At 50.9% G+C, this 25,352-nt stretch overlaps 1 protein-coding gene across 1 annotated transcript; it reads right to left on the reverse strand.

Moving 5' to 3' along the window:
- Positions 1-1,517: 1,517 nt before the first annotated feature.
- Positions 1,518-24,287, reverse strand: LOC140489240 (peroxisomal membrane protein PMP34-like). Its single transcript, XM_072588566.1, has 9 exons — positions 24,167-24,287; positions 19,363-19,423; positions 17,344-17,410; positions 12,836-12,987; positions 12,145-12,261; positions 10,846-10,991; positions 9,095-9,190; positions 8,167-8,249; positions 1,518-2,156 (listed from the first exon to the last, which is right to left on the reverse strand). The coding sequence occupies exons 1-9, from the start codon at positions 24,242-24,244 to the stop codon at positions 2,009-2,011; spliced, it is 948 nt and encodes a 315-aa protein (XP_072444667.1). The 5' UTR covers positions 24,245-24,287; the 3' UTR covers positions 1,518-2,008.
- Positions 24,288-25,352: the final 1,065 nt, after the last annotated feature.

The following is a 25,352-nucleotide window of genomic DNA, read 5'->3' on the forward strand; positions in this document are numbered from 1 at the left end:
GCAGCAGCAGCGGTGGAGGCAGGCCTCAGGCAAGTCCCAGGCAGCACCAGAGTGAGTCCCAGGTAGGCCTTGGTCACAGTGGTGGGGGCAGGCCTGTTGGGGGGATCCCCAAGGCAAGTCCCGGGCAGCAGCGGTGGAGGTGGGCCTCAGGTCGCAGCAGTGGTGGAGGTTGTGGGGAGGGGCCCAAGGTGAGTCCCAGGCAATGTGGTGGAGGCAGGCCTCAGGCAACAGCAGCAGTGGAGTCAGGCCTCTGGCAAGTCCCAGGCAGGCCCTTGGTCGCAGCGGTGGGGGCAGACCTGTTGGGGAGGGTCCCCCAGGCAAGTCCCAGGCAGCAGCAGTGAAGGTGGGCCTCCAGCAGTAGCAGTGGTGGAGGGGCCCAAGGCGAGTCCCAGGCAGCGGTAGTGGAGGCAGGCCTCAGACAAGTCCCAGGCAGGCTCTTGGTTGCAGCGGTGTGGACAGACCTGTTGGGGAGGGTCCCCCGGGCAAATCCCAGGCTGCAGCGGTGGAGGTGGGCCTCTAACAGTAGTCGCAGTGGTGGAGGTCCTGGAGGGGCCCAAGACGAGTCCCAGGCAGCAGCAGTGAGGCAGGCCCCCAGCAGTAGCAGCTGAGGCAGGTCCGGGCGGGGTCCCAGAGACCAGCAATGGGAGTGGGCCCCAGGTCAGCAGCAACACTCCCTTGACCTGGGTGAGGTCCAGGCTGCAGCTCCAAAAGCAGGCCCAGGACTCCAAGCTCCCACCTCCTTCTGCCTCTGCCACCTCCTCCTTCCTCCTCTTCTTTCTTCCTTCCTTCCTCTCAGAATGTGGGGCAGTTGGTCCAGAGAGAGTCCCGTTCCTCTCAGACACAGTCAAGGAGGAGAGTCCTTGCGCACACACACACTGATCCAGCTTCCTCAGAGCCAGCTCTCAGAGTGAGCAGAACCTCTGACACTCCTGATTTTTTTTCTTTTTTAACTCCCACACTACCACCTAACTGCAGTAGTGCTTATTTTTTCCCCAGCACCCATGGTGTGTGTGTGCAGGTGTGAGATACAGTGAAAGACACAAGGTGCACAAATCTTTATTCAATTTCCACCACCGGGAAGATAGGAAAATACCCGAGTGGCCAGTGACAAGCACTGCCCTTCACATCAAAGGGCAATGCTGTGTGATCAAACAGTGAAGGGGAGGGCAGAGATTAAATCAAAATAGAATTGGAAGGGGAAATAATACATTCCACTCCCTGCGGCGCCCACCTCTCTCTGAACGACTCCAGGGTGTTGGTGGAGACTGCGTGCTCCTTCTCCAAGGCCACCCGGGCTCTAACATAACCAGATGGTTTTATCCAGAAATGGTTTCATTACACTCTCAATCCCAGATTATTACTGAATTGAAATTCCACTGCAGACAGGGTTCAAACCCAGGTCCCCAGAACCCCTCTATGTTACAGGGTTTTTTTTCCTGTCAGCGTGTTCCTCCTCCCTCAGCAGACACACTCTGACAGCAGGATCCATTGAGTTTTAAGTGGTCATCAACAGTCGGTTCACATTCTGCAGACTGGCTTTATATTTCAGATTTACAAATGGGTCCAGCAATCCAGAGGCTGAGTCTAAAGCTGTGGGGACATGAGTGTAAATTCGGTCAGGCCCATGGGATGGAAAGGGTGCAGCTGAGTGGAGGGTAAGTGCCCATTTGGGCCACTGAAGCTAAAGAGCTTGTTTCAAGTGCTGGATCGTCAATGGACCACGGAATGAAACTGGTACACAAAGTCAGTCAGAGGGAGAGCCTTCGTCCTCAATAAAGTACATTTTAATATCTACCAACGTTTTCTCATTCCAACACCGATCGCCTTTATTGATACTGGGATGGCACAGGGAATACCATCCTCACCATCGTGACCTGTGAACGTGCAATGTCCTGGGTGGCAGTGCATTGTGGGGGAGGGAAAGGGGACATGGGTAGGGGGTGGGAAGATGGAGACACCGAGTTCAGCATTAACGCAGACAGCACTCCGGGGATTGTACCTTCGCCTGTTAATGTCCCACGCGAGGGTTCACTCCCATGAGTCGAAAGATGAACCCTGCAATCTTCTCGTAGACGAGGAACATGAGAGCAGAGGTGAGAACGGTCTGCAGAAGCTTGGCTTCCAATCCCTTGTACAGGCCCAGGAGACCCTGCTTCCTGTTTTTAAAGAAGGAGATTTTCCTTTAGATAAAAGACAATGTTATCACAGCAAGAGGAGGGGAGGAACAGTCAATTGTAGGTTACAGATTCTGGATTAGTGGTGCTGGAAGAGCACAGCAGTTCAGGCAGCATCCAAGTAGCTTCGAAATCGACGTTTCGGGCAAAAGCCCTTCATCAGGAATAAAGGCAATGAGCCTGAAGCATGGAGAGATAAGCTAGAGGAGGGTGGGGGTGGGGAGAAAGTAGCATAGAGTACAATGGGTGAGTGGGGGAGGGGATGAAGGTGATAGGTCAGGGAGGAGAGGGTGGAGTGGATAGGTGGAAAAGGAGATAGGCAGGTAGGACAAGTCCGGACAAGTCATGGGAACAGTTACTGAGCTAGAAGTTTAGAACTAGGGTGAGGTGGGGAAAGGGGAAATGAGGAAACTGTTGAAGTCCACATTGATGCCCTGGGGTTGAAGTGTTCCGAGGCGGAAGATGAGGCGTTCTTCCTCCAGGCGTCTGGTGGTGAGGGAGCGGTGGTGAAGGAGGCCCAGGACCTCCAAGTCCTCGGCAGAGTGGGAGGGGGAGTTGAAATGTTGGGCCATGGGGCGGTGTGGTTGATTGGTGTGGGTGTCCCGGAGATGTTCCCTAAAGCGCTCTGCTAGGAGGCGCCCAGTCTCCCCAATGTAGAGGAGACCGCATCGGGAGCAATGGATACAATAAATGATATTAGTGGATGTGCAAGTAAAACTTTGATGGATGTGGAAGGCTCCTTTAGGGCCTTGGATAGAGGTGAGGGAGGAGGTGTGGGCGCAGGTTTTACAGTTCCTGCGGTGGCAGGGGAAAGTGCCAGGATGGGACAGTGGGTTGTAGGGGGGCGTGGACCTGACCAGGTAGTCACGGAGGGAACGGTCTTTGCGGAAGGCGGAAAGTGGTGGGAAGGGAAATATATCCCTGGTGGTGGGGTCTGTTTGGAGGTGACGGAAATGTCGGCCGATGATTTGGTTTATGCGAAGGTTGGTAGGGTGGAAGGTGAGCACCAGGGGCGTTCTGTCCTTGTTACAGTTGGAGGGGTGGGGTCTGAGGGCGGAGGTGCGGGATGTAGTCGAGATGCGTTGGAGGGCATCTTTAACCACGTGGAAAGGGAAATTGCGGTCTCTAAAGGAGGAGGCCATCTGGTGTGTTCTGTGGTGGAACTGGTCCTCCTGGGAGCACAGATCCGGTGGAGGCGGAGGAATTGGGAATACGGGATGGCATTTTTGCAAGAGGTAGGGTGGGAAGAGGTGTAATCCAGGTAGCTGTGGGAGTCGGTGGGTTTGTAAAAAATGTCAGTGTCAAGTCGGTTGTCATGAATGGAGATGGAGAGGTCCAGGAAGGGGAGGGAGGTGTCAGAGATGGTCCAGGTAAATTTAAGGTCAGGGTGGAATGTGTTGGTGAAGTTGATGAGTTGCTCAACCTCCTCGCGGGAGCATGAGGTGGCGCCAATGCAGTCATCAATGTAGCGGAGGAAGAGGTGGGGAGTGGTGCCGGTGTAATTATGGAAGATCAACTGTCCTACGTAGCCAACAAAGAGACAGGCATAGCTGGGGCCCATATGTATGCCCATGGCTACCCCTTTGGTCTGGATACAAACAAAGGCTGTTACAAAGATGGGTTATCCAAAATATTAGAACATAGAACAGTACAGCACCGTACAGGCCCTTCGGCCCTCAATGTTGTGCCGATCTTTTATCCTACTGAGATCAGACTAATCTACAGACACTTCATTTTACTATCATCCATGTGCCTATCCAAGAGTCACTTAAATGTCCCTAATGTATCTGACTCTACCACCATAGCTCCCTCAACCTTTCTTCATAAGACATGCCCTCCGGTCCAGGCAGCATCCTGGGAAATCCCCTCTGCACTCTCCCTGAAGCTTCCACATCCTTCTCATAATGAGGCGGCACGGTGGCTCAGTGGTTAGCATCGCTGCCTCACAGCGCCAGGGTCCCAGGTTCAATTCCAGTCTCTGGCAACTGTCTTTGTGGAGTTTACACGTTCTCCCCGTGTCTGTGCGGGTTTCCTCCGGGTGCTCTGGCATCCTCCCACAGTCCAAAGATGTGCAGGTTAGGGTGAATTGACCATGCTAAATTGCCCACAGTGTTAGGTGCATTAGTCAGAGGGAAATGGGTGGGTTACTCTTCGGAGGGTCAGTGTGACTTGTTGGGCCAAAGGGCTTATTTCCACACTGCAGGGAATCTAATCTAATCTAACTGAACACAATATTCCAAGTGTGGTCTAACCAGGGCTCTATAGAGCTGCAGCATAACCTTGCAGCTCTTAAACTCAATCCCTCGGCTAAGCAAACACACCATATGACTTCTTAACAACCTTATCAACATGGGTGGCAACTTTATGGGATTAATTCAGTTTACCGTTGACTAGGCAGTGAAAGAACACTCAGTAAAACTAAAGGTACTGGCTGTTGGAAGGACTGTTATTCTGAATTGTTTCATTTCTCTGTTTTTTACTCTGACAATCTTTAATGTTGGACTTATTATTTCTTTATTTTTCTAATTTTTTTTCCCCTGAAGGAACTTGTACTGACGAATCTGTGCCCAGGTACCTTTGTACCTAAGGTGGCACCATAAGTGGCGACTTGTAAACGTTTCACTGAACTCGCGTGAGTACATGTGACAATAAAACTAATTCAATTCAATTCTGAGTGAAAGTGTATGAACAAGTGGTTTACATGGAGGCAGACTGCAACACTTTCAGAAAAAGGATAGAAAAAGGCTGGGAATATATAGATCTCGGATTTGAACCCAGTTGAGTCTGGACAAATTTCCTCAGGAGCTAAAGAACTTGCCTATTCTCTCATTGTCTGAAACTCTTTGCACGACGGAAACCCATTGGAAAACCTCATGTCAGTGCCTTAGGATTCTGGGTAATCCAAGATGGAGGATGGGAAAAATTTCTGGCTGTAACAGTTGCTCCTTCATTGAGGCATTTTAGCTGTTGGAGGTGATTTCCTCGAATTCCAGGAGCAGCAATTACTGTTTTATATGCTGTTGCATTGTTTTGGAGCTTTGGAGAAAAAAAAAGTCAAAACAACAGTAGTTTTAAAAGGGAGAATGAGCTGCCAGAGGAAGTGGTGGAGGCTGGTATAATTACAACTTTTAAAAGGCATCTGGATGGGTATATGAATAGGAAGGATTTGGAGGGATATGGGCCGGGTGCTGGCAGGTGGGTCTACATTGGGTTGGGATATCTGGTCGGCATGGACGGGTTGGGACATCTGGTCAGCATGGACGGGTTGGACCGAAGGGTCTGCTTCCATGTTGTACATCTCTCTGACTGTATGGTACAGCTCTCTGACTGTATGGTAGAGAAACTACCAGAGAAAATTCTGATGCAGAGAATTAATCTTCACTTGGAAAGGCATGGGTTAGTTAGGGATATTCAGCATGGCTTTGGCAGAGGGAGGTTATGCCTAACAGATTTAGTAGAATTTTTCAAAAATGTGTGTGGATGAGGGAAGTTCAGCTGATGTAGGTTATTTGGAGATTAGCAGAGCTTTTGACAAGATCCCTCATGGGAGACTGACTGAGAAGGTTACAGCGAATGGTATTCAGGGAAAGTTATAGAGTCATAGATATGGACAGCACAGAGGCAGACTATTCGATCCAACTCATCCATACTGACCAGATATCCTAAATTAATCTAGTCCCAATTGTCACTATTTGGCCCATCTCCCTCCAAACCCTTCCTATTCATATACCCATCCAAATGCCTCTTAAATGTTGTAATTGTACCAGCCTCCACCACTTCCTCTGGCAGCTCATTCCATTCACGATCCACCCACTGCATGGAAAAGTTGCCCCTTAAGTCCCTTTTATATCTTTCCCCTCTCACCCTAAACCCTTTAGTTCTGGACTCCCCCACCCCAGGGAAAAGACTTTTGTCTATTTACCCTATCCATGCCCCCCCATGATTTAATAAATCTCTATAAGGTCACCCCCTCAGCCTCCGATATTCCAGGGAAAACAGCCCCAGCCTATTCAACATCTCTCTTCAACTCAAACCTTCCAACCCTGGCAACATCCTTATGAATCTTTTCTGAACCCTTTCAAGTTTCACAACAGCAGGGAGACCAGAATAGTATGCCATTTTGCAAAAGTGACTGAACCAATGTCTTGTCCAGGCTCAACATGACCTCCCAACTCGTATACTCAATGCTCTAACCAATAAAGGAAAGCATACCAAATGCCGCCTTCACTATCCTCTCTACCTGTGACTCCACTTTCAAAGAACCTCAGAGATTGCTAAATTCTTAATCTTGTAATTAAGGAATTAAGGGATACGGGAAGAGTGCGGGTAAGTGGTGTTGAAATGACCATTAGCCATGATTGTATGGCGGAGTGGACTCGATGGGCCGAATGGCCTCACTTCCGCTCCTATGTCTTATGGTCTTAACTATGAAACGTGGTGAGATGGATCAGAGCCTGGCTTAGCATTAGGATACAGAGGGTAGCGGTAGAAGGCAGTTTGAGTGACTGGAGGCCAGTGTCCCGCAGTGTACCACGTGGATCAGCACTGGCACCGTTATTGTTTGTCATATACACAAATGATATGGATGAAAATATAGGGGAAATGTTGAGCAAATTTTCAGATGGTGTAGTAGTTAATAGTGAAGATGGCTTTAGGTTACAGGAAGATATAGATAGGTTGGTCTGATGGGTAGACGGTACTTAACCCCGATAAGTGCAGGGTGATGCACTTTGGAAGAAGAAACAAGAAAAGGGAGTACAGTAGCGCCTCGACTTACGAACTTAATCCGTTCCGGGACCCGGTTCGTGAACTGAATCAATTTTTCCGATTCGGATAGTGTAAGAATGCTTGGATGTAACAACGAACGCTGTTCACAGCCCATGTGCCAAAGACGAACTGAATGAGATCATGCGGGGCTCGAGAGCTTTTGCGTTCTACAAGCACGTAGCAAAGCAGAACAATTAAACCACGTGGTCACACACGGGCTTTTTGCGTTCGTACCTTCGTTCGTACCTTGAATTTCGTACCTACGTTGAAGCACAATTTTACGTACAATCCTGTTCGTAAACTGATTTGTTCGTGAACGGGGTTGTTCGTATGTCGAGGCGCGACTGTATTTAATAAATGGCCAGACAGTGGGTAGCTCAAAGAAACCGAGGGATCTTGAGGTAATTATTCACAGATCCCTGAAGTCAGCAGAGCCTGTAAAAAGGATAGTTACAAAGGTCTATGGGACACTTGCTTTCATTAGCCGTGGCATAGAGTAGAAGGGCAAGGAGGTAATGTTGGAGTTGTACATAGCGTTGCTCAGGCCCCAGCTGGAGTACTGTGTGCAGTTCTGGTCACCTCACTGCAGGAAGGATGTGATAGCACTACAGGGGGTACACAGAGGTGGTTCACAGGGACATTATCTGAGTTGTTGAGCTACAATGACAGACTAGACAGGCTTGGAATGTTTTCTTTAGAGTAGAAAAGACTGAGGAGGGGACATGATTGAGGTGTATAAGGTTATGGGGGGGCGGGGTGATGGACGGGGTGGGTAGGGAGCAGCTGTTCCCCTTAGTTGAGGGGTCAATCACGAGGGGGTATAGTTTTAGGATAAGGGGCATGAGACTCAGAGGGAATTTGGGGAAAAATCTTTTTCACTCAGAGGGTGGTGCGAATCTGGAATGGACTGCCTGGGGAGGTGGTGGAGGTAGGAAACCTTACCTTTCAAAAATATTTGGATGAGCACTTCAAATATTGTAACATTCAGGGATATGGGATGTCTGCAGGAAATAGCAGGCCGTTACTGGTATTAGTGACAGTCCAGACCCGATGGGCCGATGGGCCTGCTCTGTACTGTTTGATTCTATGATTCCTAATTCTTGATTTCATTCTATGAATCTGTTTGATGACCCTCTGGACGGGTTTGTTTGTGACGTTTTTTTCTGTTAGCCAGTGAACTGTGTTCTAAAGAGCTAAGAGTCAACTCAACTAGGCCCCAACTCACCTCACTCTCTGTCTCAAGACGTAGACCACTCTTCGGAGGCTTCCCACAATCCTCCCCTCTGAATCCCTCTTCTGTTGGCCAAACTGAGGGGGGGGCGAAAAAGACAAACCGGATTTACCACGGGAGGGCAAAGACCCTGCTATTTCCCCACAGGCACTGGGCCACAACAGTGGGCCCCCTTTCACAGACATGAGCATTGACGGCGAATCCTCGGTCGACTATTGAACAACAGACAGCCTCACAACTGAGGCCAGCCCTGGGTCAATACCCAACAGGAGGAGATCTGTATTCACTGGGATTGGAGGAATACACCCCAGTCTGTCCACACAGCTTTTCCCAGGACACTCCCGGGACTTGAACCACTGTGATGTCAGGAAACATAGCAGCCGACAATGAGCAGAGCAAGATCCCACGAACAAAGCAAACCCGGGAAAACCCCTCCTCCCGTCCCCGCAACAACCTTCTGCAGGTAGAGGCCCAGGGATACTCCCCCTCCAGCTGAGGCCAGTGGATGAGCCTTACTCAGACTCCTGTGACAACGCAGCACTCAATCAGTCCCAGATTCGGGGTTGTGGCCCAGGTTGTGTGTTCAGGTCCCTGGAGTGGGGCCTGAACCATGACCTTTGACCTGAAAGTGATCTCTTGGTCACTGCTGACCAATCCCTTGCCGAATCGCACTGAGGCAAAGAAGTTCCAGAATTCTCCGGTTCCATGCCTGAGGATAGGCCGGACTATCCGGGACTGCCAGTGAGGAGATCACGTGACCAGGAATCTGGCAGTGGTGGCATGACATCACGTGTTTGGGTGGCCACCATGAACAGCTGCTGCTTCTAGAATATTCTCTGGGTTACTGCCTCAACCATGACAGGGAAAAGGAAAGGCTGAGGGAGACCAGCCATTTCCAATCAGGGAATATTCTCCAACTCACCCTCAGCAAGGACTGCACCGTCTGGAGGGGGTATGTCACTGTTGTGGCAATTGCCTTGGCGATTGCTCCGATAATGAAGACCTCAAGCGCGGTAAGCTGGGAAAACCAATGGAGACAGAAACATCCTGAAATACGGCCACCCTCCGTGTGACAAAAACCAAACTCAAAACAAACCCTCTGGCTTCAGACAAGATCCCGGACTCAGGACTCACACCGTGTTTGGGCCAAACCTCCAACCGCAGGCCTCACGCCAAGATCCTGACCCCAATCCAACCGTCAGACACTGTCTGGGTCTAACCTCATCCCCAGGGTCGCAGAGCTCTCTGGGCCCCAACCCCTCCACCCGAGGCTGTTCCCGGGCCTAGTGTTCAGGCTTTGGCAGCTCTGGCCCTAAAGTGCCCATCCGGACAGAGCCCATTCCATTTCTGACTGTGTACAACCAGGATAAGCCTAAATCTGGAATAATCGCGTCAATATTTTTTCATCGACTTTCTCCCCGGTAAATACCCTCTTTTGAAATGGATTGAGAGTATCAAGTTCCTAGGAGTGATGATAACCGACAACCTGTCTTGACTTCCCACTTAGATGCGATGACCAAGAAGGCACAACAATGCCTGTTCTTCCTCAGACAGCTTGGGAAATCTGGCACGTCCATAAGGACCCTCACCAACTTCTCCAGAAACCGTAGAAAGCATACTGTCCGGGCGCAGAGCGGCCCGGTATGGCAACCACTCTGCCCAGGACCGGAAGAAACTATCGAAGGTTGTGTGCACAGCCTAGACCTTCATGGAAACCAACCTTCCCATCCATGGACTCCATTTACACTTCTCACATCATCATAGCCCTCTCCCACCCAGGTAATGCTCTCCCACAGCCTCTTCCGTCAGGCAGAAGATACAGAAGCTTGAACACACGCTCCAACAGGTTCAGGAACAGCTTCTTCCCTGCTGTTATCAGACTGATGAATGGATGTCTGTAAATTCACGTAATGGGGATCTTGTTAACTGTGATCTTGCTTTGCCCACATATTGTGCAGTGTGACCTTGTATGTCTCACTCAGTCTAAGTGCCCTACGATCACTATGACCTTATTTGTTATGGTCTGCCATTCGTGCTCACAAAACAAAGCTTCTCACTGCATTTAGGTACATGTGACAATCAATCAATCAATCGATCGTTTGTTCAGCGAGCGGGTGGGTGAGCGGGTGGGTGGGGAGACAGCATCAGAGCAGAGTCCAATCCATCTCTCACTGACTGCCCGTCTCTCAACCAATTCCCTGGATCTCCATCAGGAGTGGAGTCCGGAATCTCCTGCAGGCATGGAGCTATTAAATTTGATCCAACGAGGGATCAACGTGTTGCCCGTCCCTAATTGCGCTTTGAAGAGATTTGCCTGGTCATTCCAGAGGGCAATTAAGAGTCAACCACATTGGGTCTGGAGTCACATGTAGGCCCAGACCTGACAAGAATGACAGATTTCCTTCCTTGAAAGACATTATGGAATCATTTGGTTTTTAATACACTGGGTGGAAGTTGTACAGTTAACCAAACTGATGTGAGCTTGAGTTTGGAGATTTTATTAATTGAATTTAAATTCTGTCCCCTGTGGCAGGATTTGAACCCATTTTTCCAAGGTGTTTGGGTCTCTGCAATAACCAGTTGAGGGCCATTACCTACTGTCTGCCCCGAAATCCCATCAGAGCAGGGTCTGGCTCCTCCGTGTTAATGGAGGGTAGGCCCGAAACTCCTTACCTCAGTGCGGCCCCTCCTCAGTTGGCGCTTAAGCCCCTCGTAGAACATGAACTGGATGGCGGGGTTAAAGACTAGGAGGAGGGAAGGGAAGGTGCTGCTCCACAGAGCCAAGATGCCCTCCTCCCTCACAATTCGGCCAATGGCATCTGCAACAGAGCATAGAGGAACACTGTTGGAAACGACGGAGCTGGGGTGTGGGATGGTCACGGCACTGGGTCGGCAAAGCAACACCGAGAGGGGCAGAGAGCAACTCAGACTGCCCAGTCCAACAGAAGATCGCCCCGACACCAGAGGTCAAGCAACAAACCGGTAACAGAGAACATTCCGGAAACTTTCAGGAGATGGAACAGCCCCTGTGGAAAGTGGAAGATATGCCCCCTCATCAGAGAGAGTTTGGAGGCAAGGGGATGGGGGAAGGGAGCCCCTCAGCACTGACCCTCTCTCAATACAGCACTCCCTCAGCACTGACCCTCCGACAGTGCCCACTCCCTCAGCACTGACCCTCCGACAGTGCCCACTCCCTCAGCACTGACCCTCCGACAGTGCCCACTCCCTCAGCACTGACCCTCCGACAGTGCCCACTCCCTCAGCACTGACCCTCCGACAGTGCCCACTCCCTCAGCACTGACCCTCCGACAGTGCCCACTCCCTCAGCACTGACCCTCCGACAGTGCCCACTCCCTCAGCACTGACCCTCCGACAGTGCCCACTCCCTCAGCACTGACCCTCCGACAGTGCCCACTCCCTCAGCACTGACCCTCCGACAGTGCCCACTCCCTCAGCACTGACCCTCCGACAGTGCCCACTCCCTCAGCACTGACCCTCCGACAGTGCGGCGCTCCCTCAGCACTGACCCTCCGACAGTGCGGCGCTCCCTCAGCACTGACCCTCCGACAGTGCGGCGCTCCCTCAGCACTGACCCTCCGACAGTGCGGCGCTCCCTCAGCACTGACCCTCCGACAGTGCGGCGCACCCTCAGCACTGACCCTCCGACAATGTGGTGCACCCTCAGCACTGACCCTCCAACAGTGCCTGCTCCCTCAGCACTGATCCTCCTGGTGCCTCTTCACTGGGTCAGGAAATATAGGGTCTCCGCAAACCCTGATGAGGGATTGGCCACAGCCAGAGCACTCAGTGCTGCCTGCTAATGGTGAGCTATGGAATTGTGATAGCTGACCCCTTGACTCTGCCAGGGAGGGAGACGAGGAGTTAACCAACATCACAAACAGATACCATCCTGAAGTGGCACTGAAGGCTCCGGTACTCCCAGTCCAGCTCAGTTGGTCACAGTGCGCTTACCCAGAATCCCCATGTAATTGGTCTGTTCAATGTCATCACTCCGGAGCACTGTCCCCTGCAGTTTGAGCCTGGTGTTTACAACCCACAGTGGAGTGGTGACCATCACATTGACAACTCCTGAAACAGAGCACACACACCCCGATAAAACACCACACAGAGCACCCCGGTCCTAAAACACCACACAGAGCACCCCCGTCCCAACACACACACACACACCCCTGTCCCAACACACACACCCATCCCCCCGTCCCCCGACACACACACACACACACACACACACACACACCCCCGTCCCAACACACACACCCATCCCCCTGTCCCCCGACACACACACACACACACCCACCCATCCCCCCGTTCCCCCCCCCCCACACACACACACACACACACCCAACCCCCTGTCCCCACGCGCACACACCCACCCCTCCCATCCCCAAGCTCTCACTATTCCACAGCGCCCGTTCACATCATACCCCCCACCCCTTGTCCATACCCAGACCATCCCCGTGTCCCCTCTAACACGGGGAGGGAGGTGGTGGTTTGGGGTTATAATGACAGTCCCTGCCCAGTAGAGTGGGATTGCAGTATTACCCCGAGGCGTCCATGTGGAAGTTGTGGTTGGAGCTCTAGACTCGTTGGGTGGGGAAGGCCCAGTTGCTGGACCAGGCCGGAAACAGAGGCACCTACCTACCAGATATAAAGCCCATCACAAGGTCCTTGCTATTGGTGGAGGCTTGACCTTTGACCCAGGCATCCTTCAAGGCATTGAAGGTGTAGAAGTAGACAAAGTTTGAGCAGCACAGGCTGGAGATAACGGAAAACCAGCTCCGATAGACCGCCGACCTGCAACAAGAGCAGAGACCAAGCGCTGGGGTGGACAGGGGCTCCTGCTTTCTGTCACCTGGCGACCGACAGACTCTGCCTCAGAGACTGACCAACCCCTACTGCCCCCCAAGATGGCAGCCCATCTCACCCTCACTGCCTGAGGGCTCTCACCATCGCCATTCATCCTGCACGGCTGACCAATCAGCAGCAAGGACGCTGACATGTGCCAAACACAGCTGACCAATCAGCAGCAAGAATGCCCCCAGATTCCCACCCGTCACTCCACGCAACTCCCTCCTTCACCTGCTCACCTCGTTCCTCCAGATGATGGACAGAGGGTGCTTTCTGAGACACTGAGGACTACCTTCAATTTGAGGGAACTCTTTTATGGTGACCCTGCTCTTCCCTGAGTAAATGTTTCATGTGGTGCAAGAGTCATAAAGACATAAAGATGTACAGCAAGGAAACAGACCCCTCGGTCCAACTCATCCATACTGACGAGATATCCTAACCTAAGGGGTTTAGGGTGTAGGTTTGCTCGCTGAGCTGTAGGTTTGATATCCAGACGTTTCATTACCTGGCGAGGTAACATCACCAATGGCGACCTCCAAGTGAAGCGAAGCTGTTGTCTCCTGCTTTCTATTTATATCTTTCTCCTGGATGGGATTCCTGGTGATGTCATTTCCTGTTCGTTTTCTGAGGGGTTGATATATGGCATCTAGGTCTATGTGTTTGTTTATGGCGTTGTGGTTGGAGTGCCAGGCCTCTAGGAATTCTCTGCCACGTCTTTGCTTAGCCTGTCCCAGGATTGATGTGTTGTCCCAGTCGAAATGGTGTTTTTTTTCATCCGTGTGTAGGGCTACGAGGGAGAGAGGGTCGTGTCTTTTTGTGGCTAGCTGGTGTTCGTGTATCCTGGTGGCTAACTTTCTTCCTGTTTGTCCTACGTAGTATTTGTGGCAGTCCTTGCATGGAATTTTGTAGATGACGTTGGTTTTGTCCATGGGTTGTACTGGGTCTTTTAAGTTTATTAGTTTTTGTTTGAGAGTGTTGGTGGGTTTGTGTGCTACTAGGATTCCGAGGGGTCTTATGCCTGTGAGGGTGCTGCTGATGTTAAATGTCTCTTCTATCTTCTATAAATGAAACCAGATGGGACCAACACCCCACGATTCTATGACTACCAAAAATCCATAAACCAGGAGCCCCCCTCAGACCTATAGTCTCACTACCCGGAATACCAACTTACAGATTGGCCAAAGAACTACACGCAAAACTGAAATACCTAGTAGAAGAGTCACAGCACTCCATCCACTCCACCCAGGAATTCCTAAAAATCATCAAAAACACCAAAATAGAGGAAGACAAAGCAATGATCTCATTCGACCTAACAGCGCTGTTCACCTCCATCAACATCGACCTGGCAAAGGAACCACTTACCACACTTTTAGAAGAGACCATCACACACACCCAAACCACCGTCAGTCACATTACCAATGAAAACATCATGAAGTTAGTGGACCTGTGCCTCACCACCCACTTCACTTTCAACAACATAGCCTACAAACAAACCAACGGCACACCCATGGGATCTCCGCTATCAGGATTCATAGCAGAAGCGGTAATGCAAAGACTAGAACAAACAGCCCTACCAACCATCAAACCAAAAATCTGGGTCCACTACGTTGATGATACCTTTGTCATCACAAAACGAAACAAGATAGAAGGGACATTTAACATCATCAACCACACCCCCTCAGGCATAAAGTTCACAAAGGAGGAAGAAACAGACAACAAACTCTCATTCCTGGACGTCACAGTTGAGAAAAAGGACAACAGAGAGCTACAAATCTGCGTATACAGAAAACCGACAAACACTGACCAAATACTTAACTACACCAGCAACCATCCCAACACACACAAACGAAGCTGTATCAGAACACTATTCCAACGAGCCACCACACACTGCAGCACAGACGAACTTCAGAAAATGGAGGAGAACCACAGAAGAACGGATACTCAAAAAATACAGTGCGCAGATTCCTCAAGAACAAACCACGACAAGCTGACCAAACACAGCCAGAAACCCTAACCACCTTACCATACATCAAAGAAGTTCCAGAAATGACAGCCAGACTACTATGACCCCTTGGAATCCTAGTAGCACACAAACCCACCACCACTCTCAAACAAAAACTAACAAACTTAAAAGACCCAGTACAACCCATGGACAAAACCAACGTCATCTAGAAAATTCCATGCAAGGCCTGTCACAAACACTACGTAGGACAAACAGGAAGAAAGTTAGCCACCAGGATACACGAACACCAGCTAGCCACAAAAAGTCACGACCCTCTCTCCCTCGTAGCCCTACTCACGGAGGAAAAAAAACCCACCATTTCGACTGGGACAACACATCAATCCTGGGACAGGCTAAGCAAAGACGTGGCAGAGAATTCCTAGAGGCCTGGCACTCCAACCACAATGCCATAAACAAACACACAGATCTAGATGCCTCAGAAAATGACAGGAAATGACATCACCACAAACCCTAGGAACCCCATCCAGGAGAAAGATATAAATAGAAAGCAGGAGACAACAGCTTCGCTTCACTTGGAGGTCACCACTGATGATGTTACCTAGCCAGGTAATGAAACGTCTGGATATCAAACGTACAGCTCAGCGAAACCTCAACCTGAGCTACAAACCTTGCATCCTAACCTAATCTAGAGCCATTTGCCAGCACCCGGCCCATATCCCTCCAAACCCTTCCTATTCATATACCCATCCAGATGCCTTTTAAATGTTGCAATTGTACCAGCCTCCACCACTTCCTCTGGCAGTTCATTCCATACACGTACCACCCTCTGCATGAAAAAGTCTCTTTTATATCTTTCCCCTCTCATCCTAAACCTATGCCCTCTAGTTCTGGACTCCCCCACCCCAGCGAAGAGACTTTATCTATTTACCCTATCCATGCCTGTCATAATTTTGTAAACCTCTATAAGGTCACCTCTCAGCCTCTGACACTCCAGGGAAAACAGCCCCAGCCTGTTCAGCCTCTCCCTGTAGCTCAAACCCTCTAACCCTGGCAACATCCTTGTAAATCTTTTCTGAACCCTTTCAAGTTTCACAACATCTTTCCAATAGGAGGGAGACCAGAATTGCACGCAATATTGCAACACTGGCCTAACCAATGTCCTGTACAGCTGCAATATGACCTCCCAACTCCTGTACTCAATACTCTGACCAATAAAGGAAAACATACCAAACACATTCTTCACTATCCTATATACCTGTGACTCTAAGTTCAAGGAGCTATGAACCTGCACTCCAAGGTATCTTTGTTCAGCAACACTCCCCAGGACCTTACCATTAAATGTATAAGTCCTGCTAAGATTTGCTTTTCCAAAATGCAGCACCTCGCATTTATCTGAATTAAACTCCATCTGCCACTTCTCAGCCCATTGGCCCATCTGATCAAGATCCTGTTGTAATCTGAGGTAACCTTCTTCGCTGTCCACTAAGTTACTGCCAAATTATCTCACTCAATATTGCTGTAGAAACATTCCAACAACTTTGGGTAACGTGATTTGGTAAAGTCACTGCTAAGTTTTATAAATGAATATTGATGTAGGTTCAGTCTGTCAGACTGTTACCATGGTAACTTCATAAACACATGAGAATGATTCAAACTTTCCCTTTATCAGTTTAAAGTTTGTGTTGTGGAAACATCTAACCTTCCATTTCTGAATTAAATTTAATGATGATAGTTACATTTAAAAATGAGTTTTGTGGAAGGGAAGGGAAGGGATGTGCTGTGGAAGTGTTCCACCTTGGGCCTCTCGTCTCTGAGACGGAAGGTTCCGGAACTAGGATCTGCTCCAGAGACACAGAGTCCAGGCCAGTACCAACCTGGGCCGGGGGCACAAAGAGGGAGGAGGGGTGCAAGCCTGCCCTCTTTAGATCAAACCCTCCACCTCAACCTCCCGCCTGATTTCCCACATGGAAGATCCCACTGCGCTATTTCAAAGGGAACCTAATAGGCAGCATTCCCTCTGGCTTTCCCAATCGATAGTTCTCCTGGATCCCCGCCGGCCGTTATCCGGTCACTGGTCGCCTCTCCTCTTTGTGGGATCTTGCTGTGCACATGCCCCGCGTTCCCTACGTCACGACGGCAACTCTGCTCTGAAGGTACTTCATCGGGAGCTCTGTCAGGCACAGAAACCGCTTCTCGCTCAGTTAGTTTGACGTAATTTGAAACCTACCCCTGGGCTGTGAGACCGGAGCAAGGACTTCCCTCGGGCCCTGAGCTCTTGCTAGCAGGGAAGGCACGGGCGTTACGCAAATGAAGCAGGCCACAGCACCGTTCATACTCACACTCCCTCCTCTTTGATGATCTTGGCCAGGACCGTGCGGGTAGATCCAGACTTTATCTTCTCATCGACTGGAAAGGAGACGGCAAGGTGGGGGGTGGGGGGTGGGGGGTGGGGGGGGGGGGGGATAGCGAGAGCAAAAAAAAAGCAAGAGAAGGAGACAGTGAGACGGAGCGAGAGCAAGTGAAAGACAGCAAGATAGAATGAAAGAGAGACAGTGGGACAGAGTGAGAGATAGAGTGAGTGAAAGAGAGAGAGAATGAGAGAGAGAGAGAGAGAGAGAGAGATGGAATGTGAGAGAGAGAGATAGAGAATGAGAGAGAGAGAGAATAGAGAGACACAATGTGTGAGAGAGAATGAGAGAGAGAGAGAGAGAATGAGAGACAGACAGAATGGGAGAGAGAGAGACAGACAGAGAATTGGAGAGAGAAAGAATGAGAGAGAGAATAGAGACACACAATGTGTGAGAGAGAATGAGAGAGAGAGAGAGAGAGAGAATGAGAGACAGACAGAATGGGAGAGAGAGAGACAGACAGAGAATTGGAAAGAGAAAGAATGAGAGAGAGAATAGAGAGACACAATGTGTGAGAGAGAATGTGTGTGTGAGAGAGAGAGAGACACATACACAGAGAATGGGAGAGAGAGAGAGAATGAGAGACACACACACAAACACACACACACACAGTCTGTTATAAGACACTGCCTCATGAGAAATGCTAATGCAGCCTGAACCCTGTGAACACACTGACCCCCATAGGCACACAGAGCTGGGGGTTACAACAAGCACTTCCTCTCACTCTCTCTTCACTTCCCCCACCCCCATAGACATTCCCTCCCCCTCCCTATCAGTGTTTATCCAGTATTCCCTTTAAACACATCCCAGAGGATTTTCCATTGCTGGTTGGATTAGAGGACAAGAGAGGGCTGTCTGGGGGATAGTAGACAGGGAGATGGAACCAACACCACTCCAAACAGTGAGGGACTTATCGATAGGCAGGGCAGGGCCAGAGGGGCTGAACAGCCTGTCCCTGAGCACTGAACTCTCCACATGGGAACACCGAACTCCGAGCTGCTGACTGGGTTTATGAATGAACACACCTGACCAATAAGGCTCCTCACCCCTCCACCCTGCTCCCAGTTTTGGGATCTCTGCCTTCTCTATATCTCCAAAGTCAGACCCCTTCACAGTTTTAAAACTCCCTTTCCCTTTTTTAAGGGACTTTCCCGAATAGTTCGGGCCATTTCCCAGTTCTGGCAGTTCCTGCCGTGGATCCCCCTCCTTCACTGTTCTCCGAATTATTAATGTAAAGGCTACAACCAGGTTAACCCAGGGTTCACATTTAACTCAATCCCTCCACTGTCCATATTCCAATCCTCCAAGCCGAGCCCGAGTATCCAGGCTAGTCAACCAGGTGGATCGTCGACCAGGATTCCAATTGCTGTCCTCAGCCAGTCAGCCGGAGAAATGCCGGCCAATCCTTGCTGGGCCTGGGGAGGTGGATGGGAAAACGATGGCGAGATCTGGATTTTATGGCCCTGCCCTCAGTCACCTCTGTGATACCCAGATGGGATGGGGATTGGGGGGGCGGAGAGGTGTCACGGGGGAAGGTCAGTTTTTGTTTTCTGTCCCTCATCGCCTTTCAACAGAGAGGCCCAGTTAGGGCCATCTCAGAGGGTCACTGTTGTGGGATTGGAGTCACATTTTGGCCCAGACCTTGTAAAGATGGCGAATTCCTTTCCTCACTGGAGATTAGTGACCTCAATGGGTTTCTACAGCAAATCAATGGTAGTTTCTCAGTCACCATCACCGAGACTACCTTGTTATTCAATATTTATTGGTTTCATTGAAACCCCCCTGCGACTGGGGTGGCATTTGAACCCTGGCTTAGAAGCATGGGCCTGGGTTATTACTGCAGTGACATTGGCATAGCACCATTGTCTCCCCTTGAGCACTTCCCCGAGGAGGAGGAAGGGGGGGTGGGGGGTGAGACAATCCCAGCTCGAAGCCCGGTCTGACTCTCACCTTGCAGCCTCAGGCGGGCCGTGTCCAGGGGGTAGAATAAGGTCATCGCCGTGGCTCCCCCCTGAAAGAGAGAGGACACAGCCTGTGAGTGCAGGCCCAGTGTGTAGCTGAAGCCTTGACAGTGTCTCACCCAGCAGTTCCCAAACCTTTCCCCATCGGAACCCCACTTAACAGTAATGGTCCGAGGGAGTGTTGCTGAACAACGAGACCTTGGAGTGCAGGTTCATAGCTCCTTGAAAGTGGAGTTGCAGGTAGATAGGATAGTGAAGAAGGTGTTTGGTATGCTTTCCTTTATTGGTCAGAGTATTGAGTACAGGAGTTGGGAGGTCATGTTGCGGCTGTACAAGGCATTGGTTAGGCCACTGTTGGAATATTGCATGCAATTCTGGTCTCCTTCCTATCGGAAAGATGTTGTGAGACTTGAAAGTTTTCAGAAACGATTTACAAGGATGTTCTCAGGGTTGGAGGGTTTGAGCTATAGAGAGAGGCTGAACAGGCTGGGGCTGTTTTCCCTGGAACGTCGGAGGCCGAGGGGTGACCTTATAGAGGTTTATGAGGGGCATGAATAAGGTAAATAGGCAAAGTCTCTTCCCTGGGGTGGGGGAGTCCAGAACTAGAGGGCATAGTTTAAAGTGAGAAGGGAAAAGATTTAAAAAGGACCGAAGGGGCGACTTTTTCACACAGAGGGTGGTACGTGTATGGAATGAGCTGCCAGAGGAAGTGGTGGAGGCTGGTACAGTAACAACATTTAAAAGGCATCTGGATGGGTATTTGAATAGGAAGGGTTTGGGGGGATATGGATCAAATGCAGATACAGTCACAACATTTAAAAGATATTTGGATAAGTTAATGAACAAGAAATGTTTGGAGGGATATGGGCCAGGAGCAGGCAAGTGGGACTAGTTTAGCTTGGGATTATGGTGGGCGTGGACTAAAGTGTCTGTTCCTGTGTTGTATGACTCTATATTAACAGGAAAAGACAGGGGAGATAAAGACAAACTCTCTCCACTGTTTGGAGATCCTACAACTAGGCAGCAGAGTCTGAGAATGTGGGACAGACGATTCAGGAGAGATGTTAGGAAGTACTTTTACGTACAGATATAGGTGCAGAATTAGGCCATTCTGGCCATCCACTACCTCGCCACCTCAGGAGATCTCCCACCCACAGCTTCCAACCTCATAGAACCGGGCAGTGCGGAGTTCCCGGACTATCTCCTTCCCAAGATCCACAAGCCTGACCACCCCGGCCAACCCATTATCTCAGCCTGCTCCTGCCCCACTGAACTCATCTCCACCTACCTCGACACTGTCCTAGCCCCCCTAGTCCAGGAACTCCCTACATATATTCGGGACACCTCTCACGCCCTCCGCCTTCTCCAAGACTTCTGTTTCCCCGGCCCCCAACGCCTCATCTTCACCATGGATATCCAATCCCTCTACACCTCCATTCACCATGAGCAGGGCCTCCAAGCCCTCCGTTTTTTCCTCTCCCGACGTTCCCAACAGTACCCTTCCACCGACACACTCATTCGTTTGGCTGAACTGGTCCTCACCCTTAACAATTTCTCCTTCGAATCCTCCCACTTCCTCCAGACCAAAGGGGTAGCCATGGGCACACGTATGGGCCCCAGCTATGCCTGTCTCTTTGTTGGCTACGTAGAGCAGTTGATCTTCCGTAATTACACCGGCACCACTCCCCACCTCTTCCTCCGCTACATTGATGACTGCATTGGTGCCACCTCGTGCTCCCACGAGGAGGTTGAGCAATTCATCAACTTCACCAACACATTCCACCCTGACCTTAAATTTACCTGGACCCTCCCTGACACCTCCCTCCCCTTCCTGGACCTCTCCATCTCTATTAATGACAACCGACTTGACACTGACATTTTTTTACAAACCCGACTCCCACAGCTGCCTGGATTACACCTCTTCCCACCCTACCTCTCGCAAAAATGCCAGCCCATATTCCCAATTCCTCCGCCTCTGCCGTATCTGCTCCCAGGAGGACCAGTTCCACCACAGAACACACCAGGTGGCCTCCTTCTTCAGAGGACGCAATTTCCCTTCCCACGTGGTTGAAGATGCCCTCCAACGCATCTCATCCACTTTCCACACCTCCGTCCTTGAACCTCATCCCTCCAACCTCAACTAGGATAGAACCCTCCTGGTTCTCACCTTCCACCCCACCAACCTCTGTCTGCATCACATCATCCTCCGGCACTTCCATCACCTCCAAACAGACCCCACCGAGATATATTTCTCTCCCCACCCCTTTCCGCCTTCCGCAAAGACCATTCCCTCCGTGACTACCTGGTCAGGTCCACACCCCCAACAACCCACCCTCCCATCCTGGCACCTTCCCCTGCCACCGCAGGAATTGCAAAGTCTGCGCCTCCGCCCTCACCTCTATCCAAGGCCCTAAAGGAGCCTTCCACATCCATCAAAGTTTTACTTGCACATCCACTAATATCATTTATTGTATCCGTTGCTCCTGATGCGGTCTCCTCTACATTGGGGAGACTGGACGCCTCCTAGCAGAGTGCTTTAGGGAACATCTCTAGGACACCCGCACCAGCCAACCCCACTGCCTCTCCCACTCTGCCAAGGACATGCAGGTCCTGGGCCTCCTCCACCGCTGCTCCCTCACCACCCAACGCCTGGAGGAAGAACGCCTCATCTTCCGCCTCGGAACACTTCAACCCCAGGGCATCAATGTGGACTTCACCAGTTTCCTCATTTCCCCTTCCCCCACCTCACCCCAGATCCAACCTTCCAGCTCATGACCTGTCCCACCTGTCAATCTCCCTTTCCACCTATCCGCTCCAACCTCCTCTCCGACCTATCACCTTTACCCCCCACCTCCATCCAATGATTGCACTCTCAGCTACCTTCCCCCCAGCCCCGACCTCCTCCCATTTATCTCTCCACCCTCGAGGTTCCCAGCCTCATTCCTGATGAAGGGCTCCTGCCCAAAATGTTGATTCTCCTGCTCCTCAGATGCTGTCTGACCTGCTGTGCTTTTTCAGCATCGCACTGATCTCGACTCTGATCTCCAGCATCTGCAGTCCTCACTTTCGCCCATTCGGACCATGACATCTGCTTCACCATTTGATCATGGCCCATTCTCCTGCCTTTTCCCCATAAACTTTGGTTCTTGATTAAGAGATGATCAATGTCAAACATATACCCAACAGCTGTATGGAACTCTCTTCCACAAATAGCAGCGGATGCAGGATCAGTTGTTTGTGTTAAATCTGAGATAGAGAGTGCAGGAGGCCATGCCAGGAGCAGCATCAGATACACCTGAAGATGAGGCGTCAACCTGGTGAAGCCACCAATCAGGACTACGTTAGGCCAAACAGCATGGCTGCCTCGTTCCGTTGTCTTTCCCTTCGGCATCTGTTGATGAAATTGCGCGGGTATCCGTTTTTGGCATACGTTTTTGAACACCTAACGGAGAATTCACCACAAAGGTATACAGGAAAGCCACACACACAGACCAAGTCCTGAACTACGAAAGCAATCACCCCAACACACGCACAAACGAAGTTGCATCAAGACACTATATTCAAAAAGGCCACAACACACTGCAGTACACCAGAACTGCAAAAAGAGGAAGAAGAACACCTATACAATGTATTCGCCAAAAACGGATAGCCGCGCAATTTCATCAACAGATGCCGAAGGGAAAGACAATGGAACGAGGACATGCCGCATCCCAAAGGACTAGCCACATCAAGAGCATTTCTGAAATGACAGCCAGACTACTGCGACCACTAGGACTCATAACAGCGCACAAACCAACAGCCACGCTCAGACAAAACTCACCAGAACAAAGGACACGATACCCAGCATGAGCAAAACCAATGTAGGGTACAAAATCCCATGCAAGGACCGTACAAAACACTACATCGGACAAACAGGAAGACAGCTAACAATCCGTATCCATGAACACCAACTAGCCACGAAACGACACGACCAGTTATCCTTAGTAGCCACACACGCAGATGACAAGCAACATGAATTCGACTGGGACAACACTACTATTATAGGACAAGCCAAACAGAGAACAGCCAGGGAATTCCTAGAGGTATGGCACTTATCCACAGACTCTATCAACAAACTCATCGACCTGGACCCAATATACTGACCACTGCAGCGGACAGCTGGAACTGACAACCGGAAGCGGCAGAGAGAGGCCACTATAAATACCGGAGAAAACAGCACAGAAGCACTTCACAGGAGGCTCCCAAGCACTGAGGATGTCACCGAGTCAGGGGACGAAACGTCTGCAACACAAATTCCCAGCTCGGCGAACACAACCACAACAACGAGCACCCGAGCTACAAATCTTCGCACAAACTTTGAACTGGACAATAAATACTGACCCAGCCAGTAATGCCCACATCCCACAAATTAACCCGAAAAAAAAATGTCCATGAGGCAAAAGTATTAAAAGATCTGGATCAAAGGCGGGTAGATGGGGTTAGGCCACAGATCAGCCATGATCTGACTGAATGCCCGAACAGACGTGAGGGGCAGAATGGCCTGCTCTTGCTCCAATGAACCAGGGGGAGTGAAGCAATTGGAAACAGGACTGTCAGGAAGGACACGCGGACCAGCCCATTGCACCCACTTCACGCTCAATTATTTAAAAACAAAAATAAAGGCGCGGCTTGACAGTCCATTCGCCCTTCCAGGGAGATACTATCCCAGAGTCGGGCAGGGGGTGGCACAGCGGAGCTGACGGGAGGGTCGCTGCATTGCTTTGCCTCCAACCGCGGGCAGCCTGCAGACTCACCGCTGCCCCGGCCACAGCGTGAACCAGACTCTCATAAGAAAGGACACGGCCCGCGGGGGGTCCCGGGCTCCGCTTCATCTCCTGGGGCCGGGAGGGAGAGCCCCGGGGGTGGGGTGGGGTGGGGTGGGGTGGGGTGGGTGGGGGGGGGGACAGGGCGATCCGGGAGCGGCTCCGGGACCGGGACCAGCACCAGCCCCAGCTCCAGCTGGCAGCCGCGGCGCCTCCTGATTGGCCAGGGGCTCAGATTGCAACATCCACCCTGCTCACCTCCGATTGGACGGCAGCCCCCGGGGGCCCCGCCCCTACACGCACGCCACGGAATGGCTCAACCACACACGGAGCTGCGGTTTGATTGGCAGGACCGGGGGTCAGTCGGAGCAGGGGACGCTGGGAACGGCTGCGCGCCACCAACACCGGGGTCAGAGTAATAACAGCTGAGTACCTGGGCACCATCAACACTGGAGTCAGAGTAATAACCGAGCTGAGTACCTGGGCACCATCAACACCTGGGTAGGAGTAATAACAGAGCTGAGTACCTAGACACCATCAACACTGGAGTCAGAGTAATAACCGAGCTGAGTACCTGGACACCATCAACACTGGAGTCAGAGTAATAACCGAGCTGAGTACCCTTGGGCATCATCAATACCGGGGTCAGAGTAATAACAGTGCTGAGTACCTGGGCACCATCAACACTGGGGTCAGAGTAATAACAGTGCTGGGATCCTGGCCACCATCAACACTGGGGTCAGAGTAATAACAGTGCTGGGATCCTGGCCACCATCAACACCGGGGTCAGAGTAATAACAGAGCAGAGTAGTTGGGTACCATCAACACTGGGGTCAGAGTAATAACAGAGCAGTGTACCTGTGCACCATCAACACCTGGGTAGGAATAATAACAGAGTTGAGTACCTGGGCACCATCAACACTGGAGTCAGAGTAATAGCCGAGCTGAGTACCTTGGCACCATCAACACTGGGGTCAGAGTAATAACAGAGCTGAGTACCTGGGCACCATTAACTTCTGTGTAAGAGCAATAACCGAGCTGAGTACCTGGGCACCATCAACACTGGAGTCAGAGTAATAACAGAGCTGAGTACCTGGGCACCATCAACACTGGAGTCAGAGTAATAACAGAGCTGAGCACCTGGGCACCATCAACACCGGGGTCAGAGTAATAACAG

Source organism: Chiloscyllium punctatum, chromosome 18 (genome assembly GCF_047496795.1).
Source record: "Chiloscyllium punctatum isolate Juve2018m chromosome 18, sChiPun1.3, whole genome shotgun sequence".
Taxonomy (NCBI): Eukaryota; Metazoa; Chordata; class Chondrichthyes; order Orectolobiformes; family Hemiscylliidae; genus Chiloscyllium; species Chiloscyllium punctatum.

What these genes read in the sequence shown, in the direction of transcription:
- LOC140489240 (XM_072588566.1), bottom strand. Translation starts at nt 24,244, where the DNA reads ATGAAGCGGAGCCCGGGACCCCCCGCGGGCCGTGTCCTTTCTTATGAG. An exon ending in CGGTGCAGTCCTTGCTGAGG is followed by an intron (nt 8,250 to 9,094) that starts GTGAGTTGGAGA and finishes CCCCCCCCTCAG; the next exon opens with TTTGGCCAACAGAAGAGGGA. An exon ending in GTCTTGAGACAGAGAGTGAG is followed by an intron (nt 2,157 to 8,166) that starts GTGAGTTGGGGC and finishes CTTTAAAAACAG; the next exon opens with GAAGCAGGGTCTCCTGGGCC.